The sequence below is a fragment of the Mytilus californianus genome, unplaced genomic scaffold, assembly GCF_021869535.1.
Source record: "Mytilus californianus isolate M0D057914Y unplaced genomic scaffold, xbMytCali1.0.p SCAF_13, whole genome shotgun sequence".
In the NCBI taxonomy this organism is placed as follows: domain Eukaryota; kingdom Metazoa; phylum Mollusca; class Bivalvia; order Mytilida; family Mytilidae; genus Mytilus; species Mytilus californianus.
The window spans coordinates 28,862,941-28,878,741 of record NW_026262615.1 but is presented as its reverse complement, the minus strand read 5'-3'; the positions used below and the strand labels follow the sequence as shown (position 1 = coordinate 28,878,741).

At 32.9% G+C, this 15,801-nt stretch overlaps 1 protein-coding gene across 1 annotated transcript; it reads left to right on the top strand.

Moving 5' to 3' along the window:
- Positions 1-901: 901 nt before the first annotated feature.
- On the top strand, positions 902-14,157 carry LOC127723476 (calmodulin-A-like). Its single transcript, XM_052230129.1, has 5 exons — positions 902-1,069; positions 6,226-6,253; positions 6,564-6,707; positions 8,777-9,031; positions 11,458-14,157. Exons 1-5 carry the CDS (start codon positions 1,067-1,069, stop codon positions 11,544-11,546), a joined length of 519 nt encoding a protein of 172 aa, XP_052086089.1. The 5' UTR covers positions 902-1,066; the 3' UTR covers positions 11,547-14,157.
- The last annotated feature ends 1,644 nt before the right edge of the window (positions 14,158-15,801 follow it).

Sequence of the window (15,801 nt, the reverse complement as noted above, 5' to 3'; positions counted from 1 at the left end):
TTTTGATTACGCTGTTTTTCCCAGTTGTTCTTCTCTTAACGTGATAACAGAAATTTACAATTTCAAAAGGAGTGGTCGCATAACTTGAATAACTCAAGAAGACATTGTTATCAACCCACCCTGTTTGAACATCCTAACATGAGACCAACAGTCGTAAGACAAATAGATCGAGGGGTATCATTAAAAAGTAAGTAAGTAAGTAAGTAAGTAAGTAAGTAAATTTCATCTAAAGTCGGCATATATGTATATAGTAACAGATAGAACATGAGCTCTGGTGAGCTCTTTAACCGACTATCATATAAAAACAATGCAGCTTCATGCAAATACTAATAAATAAAAATAAAAAAGCATGCAGATATAATGAAAGCAAATTAAATTTTGATTCCGGGACCTCCAGGGTCAATGCTCATGCGGCAAACACCTCTATGTGCATTGAATGGGGGAACCAGTAATTACTGAAATATCATAAAATACTAACAAAATAAAATAACATAAACTACTGTTTTATTATTATCGTATGGATAAGAGCTACGAAAACACATGAAAAAAGTGCAGATGTGTCGTGTTATACAATGCATTGGTAAAAAAGATAAGAGAATTTTTTTTAATTTAGAAAAAGGGGGCCCTTTCTCCAGGAGCCTGTGGAAAATGTTGTAAATGAACGTTATTTCACATGTTGTCACTTGTAAAAAGGTCAAAATACGTATCAGGGTATTTAATACATTCATAAATGAAAAAGTTTTATCAATGATTGTTTAATTTTTAAAACAGTGTCATTTGTTTCATTCAATTAATGAAAATTGTAAAATTGTTAATAAGATCATCCGGATAATCATAGCTATATCCGTAACTGGAATCACACACAATGCAATTTATTGTCCAATCAGAATTAATCTTACAAAGGGTAAAGGTAGAAACATGTAAACAAAAACATACCTCAGTTTACCTGTGCAATATTTCACGGTCATTGTTCTGCACTGTTATTGACTTTTTATCTGTTGATAACGCAATATAATTTCGCAATTTGTGGATATTTGGAAATACTCAGGTTGAAGATATCTGGAAAATGGTAAGTTAACATGTAGATTATTCTATTTTACCTGTTCTTTTCATTGGTTACCCGTTGTCACAGTGAACAGGTGGAATGTCTGATTTTAGACGGCACCGAAATGAATTTATTCATCATTTTAAAAATTCACATTGAACAGTTGGTTTTTTTTTTGTTTAATTAAAAAATGTGATTGATCCCGTATTATAGATACAGTTGTATATATATATTATAACACATACTACAAGGTAAAACTACAAACTGAAAGTATATATAGAAAATCAATATTTGAACGATTTCCATAATTTGTTTTCATTCGTACTGAAAAATCACCGACCTACTTCTTTCTTCAAGTGAGGCATGTTATGAACTACTGGACATATACGAATGAAAGGGAGGAGATGGACTTCGTTGAAAAAAGGGGTGTCCCACGAATGAAAATTGTGATAACTGTATAATCAGATTATAAAAGTATGTCAACAGCATATGTCAATACTTAAAGCACTTGTAGGTTGAATGATCTTTATCAGGACTGGTCGTCGCAAAAAGCTTGGGAAACCAAATATATTGATTTACAATTAGGGGCAAAAAGGCCAAAAAGTCTATCACCAGATTCGCCTGAGTTTGTATAAATGTTCCAGGCAGAACTGCTTTGCATAAGGGGGTTGAAACGCTGGGGTTAATTGTCAATAGATAAGGAAAATAACGTCGAAGATTTATACTTATCTAGATGGTTAAAGTTCTGACTTAGTTTTGCAAAATTTGCAATGCTACGCATACGTTTGTATTTGAGCATTATGGTATTTTCACCTTTCACCCATAAAAAGCTCATAGAAATTAGTACATGCAGTTGAAACGTCAAAAGTGTGTAAGGTACAGATATTTTATTCTTAGATGCATGCATTTTTTTTATTAGTTGTTATTGGCTTTGAACTTCAAATGTAGCTATTAGTAACTGCGAGTACTCTCAGATCTTTGCCTATTTGTTGTGGGGATGTATAAGTACCCTGCCACGTCCACTCTGTGTTTTTGTTACTGGTTTTTGTGCTTGTATCTATCTGATGAGTTAAGCCCTTTTTTATAGTTTGTTCATATATTGTAGTTAGGGGGGGGGGGGGGGGGGGGGCGCCAGCTAAAATTGAGAATGGAAATGGGGAATGTGTCAAAGAGACAACAACCCGACCATAGAGCAGACAACCGCCGAAGGCCACCAATGGGTCTTCAATGCAGCGAGAAACTCCCGCACCCGGAGGCGTCCTTCAGCTGGCCCCTAAACAAATATGTACATGTATACTAGTTATAACATGTTTAACATGTTTAACCCCGCCACATACTGTATGTACATGTATGTGCCTGTCCTAAGTCAGGAGCCTGTAATTCAGTGGTGGTCGTTTGTTGCGTTTGTTTTACATTTGTCATTTCTCGGCTTTTATAGCAGACTTTGCGGTATGGGCTTTGCTAAATGTTGAAGGCCGTACGGTGACCTATATAGATGTTAATTTCTGTGTCATTTGGTCTCTTGTGGGGAACTGTCTCATTGGCAATCATACCACATCTTCTTATTTTTATATCATGTGTATGACAGAAGTTGTGATGTATATGTCAAATAGACAACAATCTAAAGAAACATATTGAGATTGTTATCTAATTGACATAGTTTTACTACGTTAGTGACAAACGTATACAGAACATCTATTTTTGTCCATACGGGTCAGTTGTGACATTAATGATACGTAATTGCAATGAGCATCAAATTATACCAATCAAATATATTAAATAAAACTTTGTTAAGATAACCACGTAAATTTGTGTTTCCTCTGACCTACCGAATTAAACTTCTTACCGGGTTTGTACTAACACGACAGGTGCCACATACAGTTTTTGGGGGATTATGTGTTGCTCAGTCTTTGGTTTTCTATGTTTTGTTTTGTGTACTGGTTTGTCTTTTTATGCCCCCGCAACTAAAATTTGGGGCCATATTGTTTTATTCCTGTCCGCCCGTCCGTCCGCTCTTCCGTCCCTCTATCCTTCCGTCCCTCCGTCCCATTATGGATATATAGTTATTCCGCATAACTCCTCCTACAGTTTGAATGCTAGGAAGTTTTCACTTTGCTGTCTGTTTGTACATATATTGAACATGTTTAAGGTGTGCATGTGGTAGGGTTTTGATTTTTATTAATATTTGCTCTTTTGGGAGATAATTGAACTTTGTCATTTTTGGAGTATATACTTGCGTAAGAAGTGCATAGCGTTTCCGGATAACTCCTCCTACAGTGAACCATAGACCTATGTACGTGCTCCCATACTCAACTTTGTGTATGTTAGAATAACACTTTGCATCTGCGGGGGCATCATTTGTGTCTCCCAGACACAATAATATCTCAAAGAAAGTCTTACATTGACTTTGTTATAATACAGTTACTTCAGAATGGAGTGCGGGGACACTTTGTCTAGTTCTTTTTAGTCAAGGCGTTGTCAGTTTATTTTCGACTTATTAGGTTGAATTTCCCTTTGGTATCCTTCGCCTCTCTTTTAGTCCCTATTTATTTATTTATATTTTTGGAATTGGAAGAGTTATTTTATAATACACATATACCACTTTGGCTCTTTCCACAACAAAATTGATCGCAAGTTTTGCTGAAATGTTTATGACTGAAGAGTATTTATTCTCGTAAGATTTTTATAAAATTGATCGTGGAATTGTAGAGCTTTTTACATAGCGAAACACGCTATTTTGGACTGTCAGTATGAGCATAACTCATGCGAATAATCTTCAATTACTTATGAAGAATGGCTAGAAAATGAAAGATGAACTGAAAGATCTATAAACCACTGAACGTTGTACATTTGTGTGTACCTAGTACATGTATATAAACATCTGTTGTAAGGTTATACATCCACTTGAATTTAATCCTCTCTTTAAGTATTTTATCATAATATTTATATTAAAGGTTAATCGATAGTATTGTTACATTGACTTGATTGTTCAATATACATAATTGAATTCAGATCTGATTTGGGAAATGAATACTCTGGGGCGATTACGATCAAAAATAAACAATTCTGCAAATATGAAATTACGAAATAAGTTATAAATCATTTATGGTCTGTCTTGCGGTGGTGAAATTAATAATACTAGTAAAATGAAAAAAAATCAAATCACATTTGGAGATGTTCTTTATTTGTGATAAATTTTTAGAAATATTTTGACTAAATATATTTTTTTCTGAAAAAGAGATGAATAAACTTATTCAAATTTTGAAATATAAATACGGACTATTAGTATAGTACTACACTACATCTCAATGATAACGCTTTCGTTCCTGTTGTTGCATACCCTAATGCACAAAAGGAGAGGATAAATACGTGAATTTTATTGGTCAAGCTTGGTTTGTTTGTAAATTATTTACCATTGACAATCCTATATATATATACACATATCAAATTGAACATTATCGTCAAAAGCTTCAAAAATTTGACATTCTATAGCAAGTTTTATCATATCAGGATATCGTTCAGCATGAGTAATCTTATTAATATCTCGTAATTAAGGTGTTGATTTAAATTTCATTGAAATCCTTGACGCATCGAACATTATTGAAACTATTTTGATTATTTTGTGACCTTGAAAATATTTCAAATTCATTTTAAAGTATGTTTTAGTATTATGCGTTCCGTATTGAATGTCTGGTATTTTAAACCCCATAGGTTGACTGGTGTATGGAAAACTTCAAATATTGCCATTCATGGACTTCTACAACCAGACAGTAAATCCATGCACCCGTTTTGCACTTTAGGTGGGACTGGGGACACTAAGTTCGATAACTATTGTAGTGAGTGTATTAATGCTCTTCGTACTCTTAAAACACTTGCAACAATTATTTGTTTTTAGGGTAAGCATTTTCGGAGACATAATTTCTAAACCAATACAATATACCCTCCTTTCCAGTAGCAATCGAAATTCGCTTCCTTCGTCCTGGACTACCTACTTTGAAGGACCTACCTATTGAATTTATTGTTTATTTGAACTCTACAGTATGCATGAAATATTTGCCACTGAACGTCAGACAAACAACAATTAATCAATTTTTAAACTGTTAAAGATCGTTTGATTCAGCATTAGTATGAGAATTCAACTACATAACGTAAATAGAAATACTATTCAATACAGCATTTAGTTATTTCATCGATGTGTTTACAAAACAAGTGAGTAACATGAATAAAACACACCAAAAGTCGACTGGGTTGCAGAAATTTTTTCACCTACACTTCTACCGGTCGACAATAAAAATCATGCTAAGAGACAATCAGGGTTTCTGTGTTGGATGTTAAAACATACATACACCTCCGATATGAATAATGAGGTAATTTTATTCCCCATATATTAAGTGCCATGCTCTCTACACTTTACAGAACTTGTGCAACAGTTTTTTGCGGCTTGTTTGTGGAGGTGAGAAATTCGGGCCCTTTACAACGTATCCCCTATTTCCTAGTCAAAGTTCAAGTTTTCCACAGCTTTGCCTTATAAATAAAATATCTTTAATAATATTCGTCCTGAAAATGCATGAAATATTTGCCATTGGTCATTGAGTAACCAATGAGACGCTACGTACAGTATAACTATATGTAGATCCACCCATTATTTCCCTCAGTTTGAATGTTGATTTATCAAATTATGATCGAAGTTTGATTTAGTTTGTAATCGTGTGATTTAAAAATACTTAAGTGCAGTCATTACACAGTCAGTAAAGTAATGCACAATTTATAGGTCAGATTATGGTGTCAAGGCTAAATGCACAAATCCTTGACTCCAACAGCTTTGTTTATGAGGGTCTGGATGAGGTTTACAGAATAGAGAATAATAGACCAAGTCTACAGAAAAATGGAACTAACAAATAAAGAATAGAGAAAAAAGGTCAAAAATAAAGAACAGAGAACAATGAGGTGCTGAAATATAAATAATCGAGAATAATGGGAAAAAATATAAAGGAAAACATGACAAAAATATTAAAGAATATAGAAATCATAATTGTATGTATTGAACATGTAATGGAAAATCGAATCCATACCCGAAAAAGAGTTCTTTTAGAAAGTTTTCCAAATTAAAATTGATGCTGGAAAAAATATCAAAGAGTTATTACCAAATACTTATATTGTCCGTTATATTATTGTTTCAGACACAGTCAGGCAACGAAGATTTAGAAGGTATTTATATTTATATAATTTGTTATGTTATTTTGTAAATATTTTACCGAACCAGAAATATATTCATATATGACACCTCACATAGCTTAGTTGTTTTGTGTTGATTTAGCTGGATAGTTACATGTTAAGAACACTTGATAACGATTTACATACAGGAGTATAATCCCAAATTTAACATGTTAACGGGGAGATATTAAATCGAATCTAAAGGGCGGGGTATCCTTTTCTGAGTTTAATCTTAGTTCTAGTTTTCGTGTGTACGCAATACGTATTTAAGATAATTATTGTACGTTCGATAATTTGATTTCAGCTTTACGGGAAACTTTTGACATCTTTGACAAGAACAAAAATGGCAGCATTTGTGCAACAGAACTTGGTACATTGTTGAGAGCAGTCGGTGAGAATCCAACACAAAGAGAAATCGAATACTTCATAAAGTCATGTGATAAAAACAGTAGGTTTATTTACCATTTAAGAATTTCTATATAGTAAGCGGCTATATGTGCATTTGAAGGTCATTCATTCTCTCTGGCTACTCCGGCTTCCTCCGCCAATAAAAACCAACCGCCACGTATGTACGTACAGGTTGGTATCTCCGTTATTCGGAGCCATGAAAAAGACAAGAGTGATGAAATTGCGGTTGACATCAAATAACAATACTGTACTATCAGATTTCTTTCATTGTCGACCGTCATGGCAACATAAAATTTTATAAATTTATAAACGCGTTTTATGATGCCACGAGTGAATTCTTACTCATGCAAAATAGTCCTGCAAGTGATAAAGAAATTTTTGATTTCGACATATTTCGTTTTGCATTTGTTTTTATTTATAAGTTATACAGTTTTTACTGCGTTCATTGACGTGTGATCTCGGACTTCCACTTATTTCATTCAGTTAGTGAGTGAAAATGCCGAGTTTCGAGCCAATAAACATCTTCAAAATTAACCCTTACTACAATATTCTGATAAAAGTTTGATGCAAATAGTACAAACAAGTTCAACGGGAAAGTGTCAACGTACAATGTAGTCAGTGTTTCTCATTTCTAGTATAAACATAACAACAGTAACAACTTTATAAAACAAACTGTGGTATGGGTTTTGCTCATTGTTGAAGGCCGTACGGTAACCTATAGTTATTAACTTCTATGTCATTTGGGGGGCCTCGGTGGCCGAGTGGTCTAAGTAGTTACTACTGTAATCACTAGCCAGTCAACACTGAGGTTGTGAGTTCGAACCCCGCTCGTGCGGGTGCACTCGACTCCAATCTTAATTGACTAGGATTGTCAGTTTTCCTATCGAAGGTCGGTGGTTTTCTCCGGGCACTCCGGCTTCCTCCACCAATAAAAACTGGTCGCCACGAAATAGCCCAAAAGCGGTGCTTAAAAGTGGCGTTAAAACACCAAAAATCAAATCAAATCAAATCTATGTCATTTGGTCTCTGGTGGAGAGTTGTCTCTTTGACAATTATACCACATCTTCTTATTTTTATATGAAATGCACATACGACAATATGACCACCAAAATACACCTGTGTCGTTTTGTCTTTGCTTCCAGATAAAAAAAAAATACATTTTACATTCCAATATTATTGTGGGCTCTGGTACGAGATTTTTAAATACGCAGCAAAGTCCCGTCTCGTTAAATCCAACGCCTTCTCTAGGAAGAATACTAAGCCCTATGTACGCTTAAATACTTGTAAAACAGTGTATGATGGGTCTGAAGGTAGCACTTTGCCCAGGCTTTGCAGAAAATCTAAATATTCGGAATTTTTATTTGTAATTTTTTCTCGTCCTGAATTTTTTAAACTACTATTACACAATAGTATATTATATTGTTTCCGTGATAATTAAAGATAAAAACAATTTAAAAAAATGTCAATGGAATTTAAGCAAACAACAATCAATCAATCATTTAGAATAATTAAAAGCATTGTAGCTCGGATGAACATTGAATGTACAGTTATAAATTGATTACAATCATTGATCATGAATATCGACCATTATGCTTACAATATCGACCATATACTTACAATATCGACCATATGCTTAAAATAACGACCATATGCTTACAATATCGACCATATGCTTAAAATATCGACAATATGCTTACAATATCGACCATATGCTTACAATATGCTTACAATATCGACCATATGCTTACAATATGCTTACAATATCGACCATATGCTTACAATATGCTTACAATATCGACCATATGCTTATGATAAGAACCCAAATGCTTACAATAAGGACCCAGATGCGTACTACAATAAGGACCAAATGCTTACAATTAGGACCTAGATGCTAACAATATGGACGCAAATGTTTATAATAAGCTAAAGGACACAAATGCTTACAATTAGGACCCAAATGCTGACAATTAGGACCAAAATGCTTAAAATATACACAGACATGTGCACGAAATTTAATTTATCAGCAATATGCTGTACTTGGAACAACAACTGTTTGAAAAAGCATAGTTTATATAATTATTTATAGTTACCTTTTTTTTTATATTTCAGAAAATAATGTTATAGAATTTGAAGACTTTGTGGCGTTAATGGAAATAATAAGACGAGATGCGACCCGGAAAGAGGATCAAGAAGAAACTTTAAAGAGAGCATTTAAAATATTTGACAAAGACGGAAATGGGATGATAGATGTGAAAGAACTTGAGAGGGTCACTACACAGTTAGGGGAAACACTCAGCGAAGAGGAGTTAGCACAAATGTTTAAGATAGCAGATGCTAACAAAGATGGCAAAATTGATTATAAAGGTATGTTGTCATATTTACTAAGTCGTATGGTTGATTAACTATTTACATTATATTATCTTTTAAAGTCTTTTTGTGTTGTTTGATCGTAAGTTTCTGTGCTTTTTGTATTTTTTTTTTGTTATTGACAAAGATGCTGTGTTGTCTGTCTTTTCTTAAACTTCCGATTATTGATATGTTCTTAAACTTCCGATTCTTGGTATGTTCTTAAACTTCCGATTCTTGATATGTTCTTAATTTTCTTCAGATTCTTGATATGTGCTTAAACTTCCATTTCTTGATATGTGCTTAAACTTCCAATTCTTGATATGTTCTTAAACTTTCGATTCTTGATATGTGCTTAAACTTCCAATTCTTGATGTGTTCTTAAACTTCCGATTCTTGATATGTTCTTAATTTTCTTCCGATTCTTGATATGTTCTTTAACTTCAAATTCTTGATGTGTTCTTTAACTTCAAATTCTTCATATGTTCTTAAATTTCCAGTTCTTGATATGTTCTTAAACTTTCGAATCTTGATATGTTCTTAAACTTCCGATTCTTGATATGTTCTAAATTTTCTTCCGATTCTTGCTATGTTCTTTTAAAACTTCTGATTCTTGATATGTTCTTAAACTTCCGATTCTTGTCTCGCCTGTGACGAAAGTCGCGGAAAGCGAGACATAGGGATTGCTTTTCCGGCGATGGTGACGGCTGCGGCGAAGGCTGCGATGACGGCGTCAACAATTGTTAAGTTTCTGCTTAAGTAAGTTTGATAGGAACGGTACTTATGATAGATCATTAATATTTAATAAAAGTTGCATTACTATCAGTACATATCAGTTTGAAAACTATTTTAAGGCCCTGGTCCAGTGACCTTGAATTAATTATCAATTTTCAATGTTAAGTTTTCTAATTAAGTTTATTTGATAGGATCTACTTGTGATAGATCAATGATATTTTGTATGACGTTGCATTACTATCAGTACATATCAGTTGCACAACTATTTTGAGGCACTGTCCCCTAGGTCATAGTCAAGTGACTTTGAATTAATTAGCAATGTTCAATGTTAAGTTTTTCTGCTGAAGTTAGTTTGAAAAGAACTACTTGTGTTAGATCAATGATATTTTGTATGAAATTGCATTACTATCAGTACATATCAGTTTGCCGACTATTTTTAAGCCCTGTCCCCTATGACATGGTACAGTGACTTTGAATTAATTAGCAATTTTCAATGTTAAGTTTTTCTGCTTAAGTTATATTGATAGGAACTACTTACAATAAACAACGATATTTTTTATAAAGTTACATTACTGTCTGTACATCTCAGTTTGTAGACCATTTTCAGGCCCTGTCCACTAGATCATGGTCCAGTGACTGAATTAATAAGCAATGTTGCTGTCCATCAGATTGTCTTTTCTGAATGTTTTGCCGATAGGCGAGACAAAACTCTGTGTCAACAGTTTATTAAAGTATGTGCTACCAATAGCCAATACAGACTTTACTTTTCAGACAATATCTTGGTTGTAGAATGTGTCGGATGCAAATGTTTAAAAAATCACCTTAACTCAAGACAATAATAATTGCCTAAATTTTTACGTCCTACATTATTTAATAAGCTATGTACTTTCTGAAGGTATGAATGGTTCTTTGATTGCGCTGAGATGACTATCCATTAACAATAACACAATCTTATCGATTTTCTCCACCATGATGGCCATTATAATCGAGCGTTCTTAAGTTTATATTATTACTTTGCAATGAATACATTAACATGATGACTAATAAGTAGTATCAAGTGTCAATCTACCTAATTAGCACGTTCAGTGACGTAGAAGATTCATCAGTTGTCCAAAAATGCATGAAAAAAGACGGAAAGTTATTTGTAAGAACAACGGTGAATATTTTGAACAGGTTAATTGCCTTAATAAATTCGAAGCAAGATTCGAGATGCGTAATAACTGTACAAGATTGAAATGATGTGTACATGTCATTTACAAAATGCAGGAATGCTGATTTGGTCTGTCTTTTCGTCAGAGTAAATATACATGTTATACATAATTATAGTATTGAAGTACTGGTAACAATATTCAAACTATACTGGTTGTCATCTACATGTATTGTCAAAGTTTATTGATATGCAATATGTCGGATACTCATGTTTAATGTCAGACTGCTATTTGACAATGTATCAGCCCACGTGACACGTATTTGCCGTCGATTTTAAACAAGAAACTATAAGACGATGCTTCCCCTTACTTTATTTTTCAGATGAAAGTGCGAAAGTTTGCCAATAAGTTTAATGATTATTTCAGCATGTTCAAATAAAACACTTTAATGTTTGCCGCAAACATGGTGGTCAAGATTAATCAAACAAAAATGTAGTATATATCATAATATTTACTATCTTTTAGTCATTTATCATATGTGTCTATAATTCACTTTTTCAGAATTCACTAAATATATAACGAAGCCAATTAGTAAACAGCCAATGGGTCATTCAAAGAAAAATCACCACACACATAAAAATAAGACATAAACCTACAGTTATATGGACTACCTCCATTCAAAGAATCTAGAGACTATTTGATAGAGAATTAATAATAGACAGTTTTCAGGAACAGACAATTATGTTATAGTATGATATTTATGAAAATAGTGTATTAATCTGCGCTTTCATAATCTTGAGAAGCATATGGGTCATTTAATTTCATTTAGATAAGAACTGAACATACGGCTTAATTATTGGAAAATGTACATTATGATCATGAAATATTTGCACATAGCCGTTTCTTTTACTTTGATTGTCGATTAAATGTTGTTAGATTATTTTTATACAGCAAAGGGAGTCTCATCTCATCTGGATGTTTAGGTAAACGTTGTCCCTAGCATCCTCTGATCTACTTATTCTAAGGTGTAATTTATAAGAAATGTAATTTTTTCCCGATTTTCCAGGTAAAACATACGAGATACATATTTACAAAATATTATTGCATTTCATATTAAAAAAGGTAGAAATATTTCAAAATACGTCTGTAGTACGACAAAATGATAATGTTATTTGAGAATTGGTATATTATGATTTTTTTAATATATGTTCTGTAACAACAGATTGAAATTTTTGTTAATATTGTAGTTTACATGACCGCTATGTTACATAACAAAGTACCCATAGTTTTGTCGTGTGCGTCATACAATTCTTCGGTTTTAAATCTAATGCATTGTGGGTAATATTTTCAAAAACGTATACAAAAACAATGGGCTTGAATGACGACGTCATAATAGAAATTCAACCAATGAAGTGACGTTATTCTCATTTATGTGATACGAACAATGGAATTACCTATAGTCTTTAGATTCTATTTCGGTGAATTGACTAATTAATGCCCACAGTATTTTTGATTCTGAATTAATTACAAATGTAGGTAGTACTTTTACCTTGTTATATACTGTGTAAAGATTTGTTGTCTTTATAGATGTACATTTATTGATGTTCTTTAATTAAGATATATATACAATATCTGTACATTGATGGAAAATATAAAATTTATTAGAAGAGCTTTAGAAACAGTCTAGCCGAGGTTTTTTCCTTTTTCGTAACGAGTACAAATAATTTTTATATTTCCAACAATGTACATATTAAAAAAAAACTGTTTACTTGTTTAATTCCAAAATGTTGTCTTTGAATTTAATTAAAATCGACATCTTAAGTTTGGACCGCTAAAGGGACCTATAAAAAAAAGAAGTCACGTAAAAATTAATTTTAATATTACTGTGCGCTCCAGTTGGAAGCAGGGTAAGATGGTACTGTTTTTAACAAGGAAAAATGACGCAAAACATATTTGTATACTTGTTATTTGTACAATAGTAGGCTGATTGCAGGATAAATACTGAAACTATTCTCTACAGCGGTAACAGGTATTTCATGAATTTATCAGATAAATATACAGGTCTTAGCCGGGTTATCCCCATGTATTTTCTAAATTCAAATAAGCATAAAATAAGAAACGATCATCAGGTTTTCTGTATATTGATACTGAAAAATATCAGCTGCTAGTCACTACATGAAACTTCTTTGTCGAGTGAGCACAGCAAACGACTTAAAATAGGGTTATTGTGTCAAGCAGCCGATACCGTTACGATAAAAATCTGATAATCGATTAATCGGATTGTATTTGTGTGTTTAGAAAACCAAATGAAAATAATACTTTATAAATTTGGTGCATCTGAACTTTCCTGAATTAAACTTCTTCGTTGTCATATTTCTAATAAAGAGATGATTGATTCTATAATATTTACATCGCCTTTTTGCGATAAGGTGGCGTAAAAGCAACATTAATCAATCATGATTACATTTTGTCCCTATCATCTACAATCCAAACATTATTGGAACTTTTTCAAGAATTGGTTTAACAATCGACACTGCCTAAATATAGATTTGTTTGAATTAATCTCGAATTGGAATCTTATTGTTTATCTTTGCAATCTTATATGGTCGATGAAAGACTAACAAACTTGTGTCATACATAATAAGAAATCTGTTTCCCTGTAATAGACAATTTCTTTTAATTAAAGTTAATGATTTTTATAATAGTTTTTTACTACTATTTTATTTATAACAATAATTTTAATGTAGTTTCCAATTAACATAATTATGAAAAATATTTTAAACCCGTACCAACATGATATTGATATTACACGTAAAAAGCCTTCTGAAAGCTTGTTGCTTTGTTTGAAATTTCCTTTTGGTATTTTACTTGTTGAGGCAATGATACTCCGAAGTTTTATTTAGATTCGCAAGCGCCTTGTTAAATTATAGCTTACGGACAATACAATCATAATGTTTTAGAGTAGATATCTTGCCTTATATATTGACCGTATTCGGATTCTTACGGATTTTTTTTCTAGTTTTATTCGGAAAACAGTAACAATTTAATATGATCTCGATATATACTGCACATATGTGAATTATTACACAATTTCAAGATATTTGACACAATCTAAAGATCTTTATTTCAATACATCCCCGTGAAATATGACTGACAGACTTGCAGAATAATTTTATTGTTATGGTGTCCGTCCATATTGATGTTGTTTATTTTTTTATATTGTAACTAATTCTAGTATGAATAAATATAGTTTATATTTTACTTATTGTTTTATTATTGAAAAACAATGGATATGGACTAGTTGACACAACAATCTGAAGAAAACAAGAAAATGACAAGTATTTTTTAGGTTTTAATAAATAAACTGAAGAGATCAGTTCATTGGACCAAGACGTCTGGTAGTGTTGACTTAAATGATAGTTTGTATTTTCTCGCTGCGTTGGTGGCCTTGGACTGTTTTCTGTTCTTTGGTCGGGTTGTCTCTTTGACACATTCTCCGTTTCTAGTCTCTATTCTATGTAATATTTATGGATCGGTAGACAGTAAACATTCTAATTTATTTTGATAAAAGGAGGCTCAAGGATGTGATGGGTATACGTCAGAGCGACATGAAACCAACGACGATAAAAAGGAATAGTCAGGAGTTGGTTGACCGTTATGGGATATCCGTTTTACAGATTACAACGGATATGTTCCAATTGTCGCAACTACAATCCCGTCCCCTTTTCCCCGAATGTGACCTACCGAAGTAGCTTTATCACCGGGTTTGTACTAACATGAACAACATGTGCCACATGTGGAGTAGGATCTGCTTACCCTTCCGGAGCTCCTGAGATCACCACTAGTTTTTGGTGGGGTTCGTGTTGCTCAGTCTTTAGTTTTCTATGTTGTGTTTTATGTGATGTTGTTTGCCTGTTTGTCTTTTTTTTTTTTTTGTCATGGCGTTGTCAGTTTATTTTCGCCTCTCTTTTTCATATATAGTAATTATCATACGACCACAACAACAGATGCGTTTCTCTACAACATATCTAAATGACCGTTAGTCTTGCAAAATTCTGAACAAATTTAGCAAATTTGACAAAAAATATGCCACTTATACCAAATAAGATATAATAACTTGAGACAACAACCGCTAGCGAGGTTTCTCATTTTGAGCACACATGAATGTATGACTGGTTAAATAGAATTTAACCTCTCAAACAGAACTGTACAATACAGTACATATTCATGTGCTTGTCATAAGTCAGGACTCCTTGCTAGTGGTTTTCTTTTCTCACATTGTAAGGTTTGTTTGTCGCTTTGGGATTGTTTCGTTGGTGGCAGCTACATTTTGTATGTGATAGTCTCTGCAAACTGTATTTACTACTTTTCTAATTTTAGTTTTTTTTTATTAAATTGTTATGTTTTGGTTCTGAAATTTTTGTCTCATAGATGTTTATACCCGTATCTCTTTTTATTCAAAATCAACAGAGGTTCGAGTTAAACAATATTACCTTAGAATACATGGATCTAGATTGGCAAAATGAAGGGAGGTTTGTGCACGTAAAACGTGTATAACTCCACCACATCATGTGCCTGTCCTATACTAAGTCCGGGTATATTGACCATGTTTTGTTCGTTATTTGCCTCTGTTTTAATTAATCGGCATAGTGGGTTCTTGGTTGTTGTCTGTTGTATTGTCCAATATTTTTGTAATTTCCTTTAACACTTTTATGTACTACGATTAAACAGCTAGTGTCACTAGTAGGACGAGAATCGCTGACCCTTCCGGAGAAGACATTCACCATTGATATTTAATTTATTCTGTAATGCTCAATCTGTATGTTTCTGTGTAGTGTTTTGTGAACAGTTGTTTGTCTGTTTTTCTGGGTTTTTTTGTCTTTCGTTTCAAGATTTTGACTATTT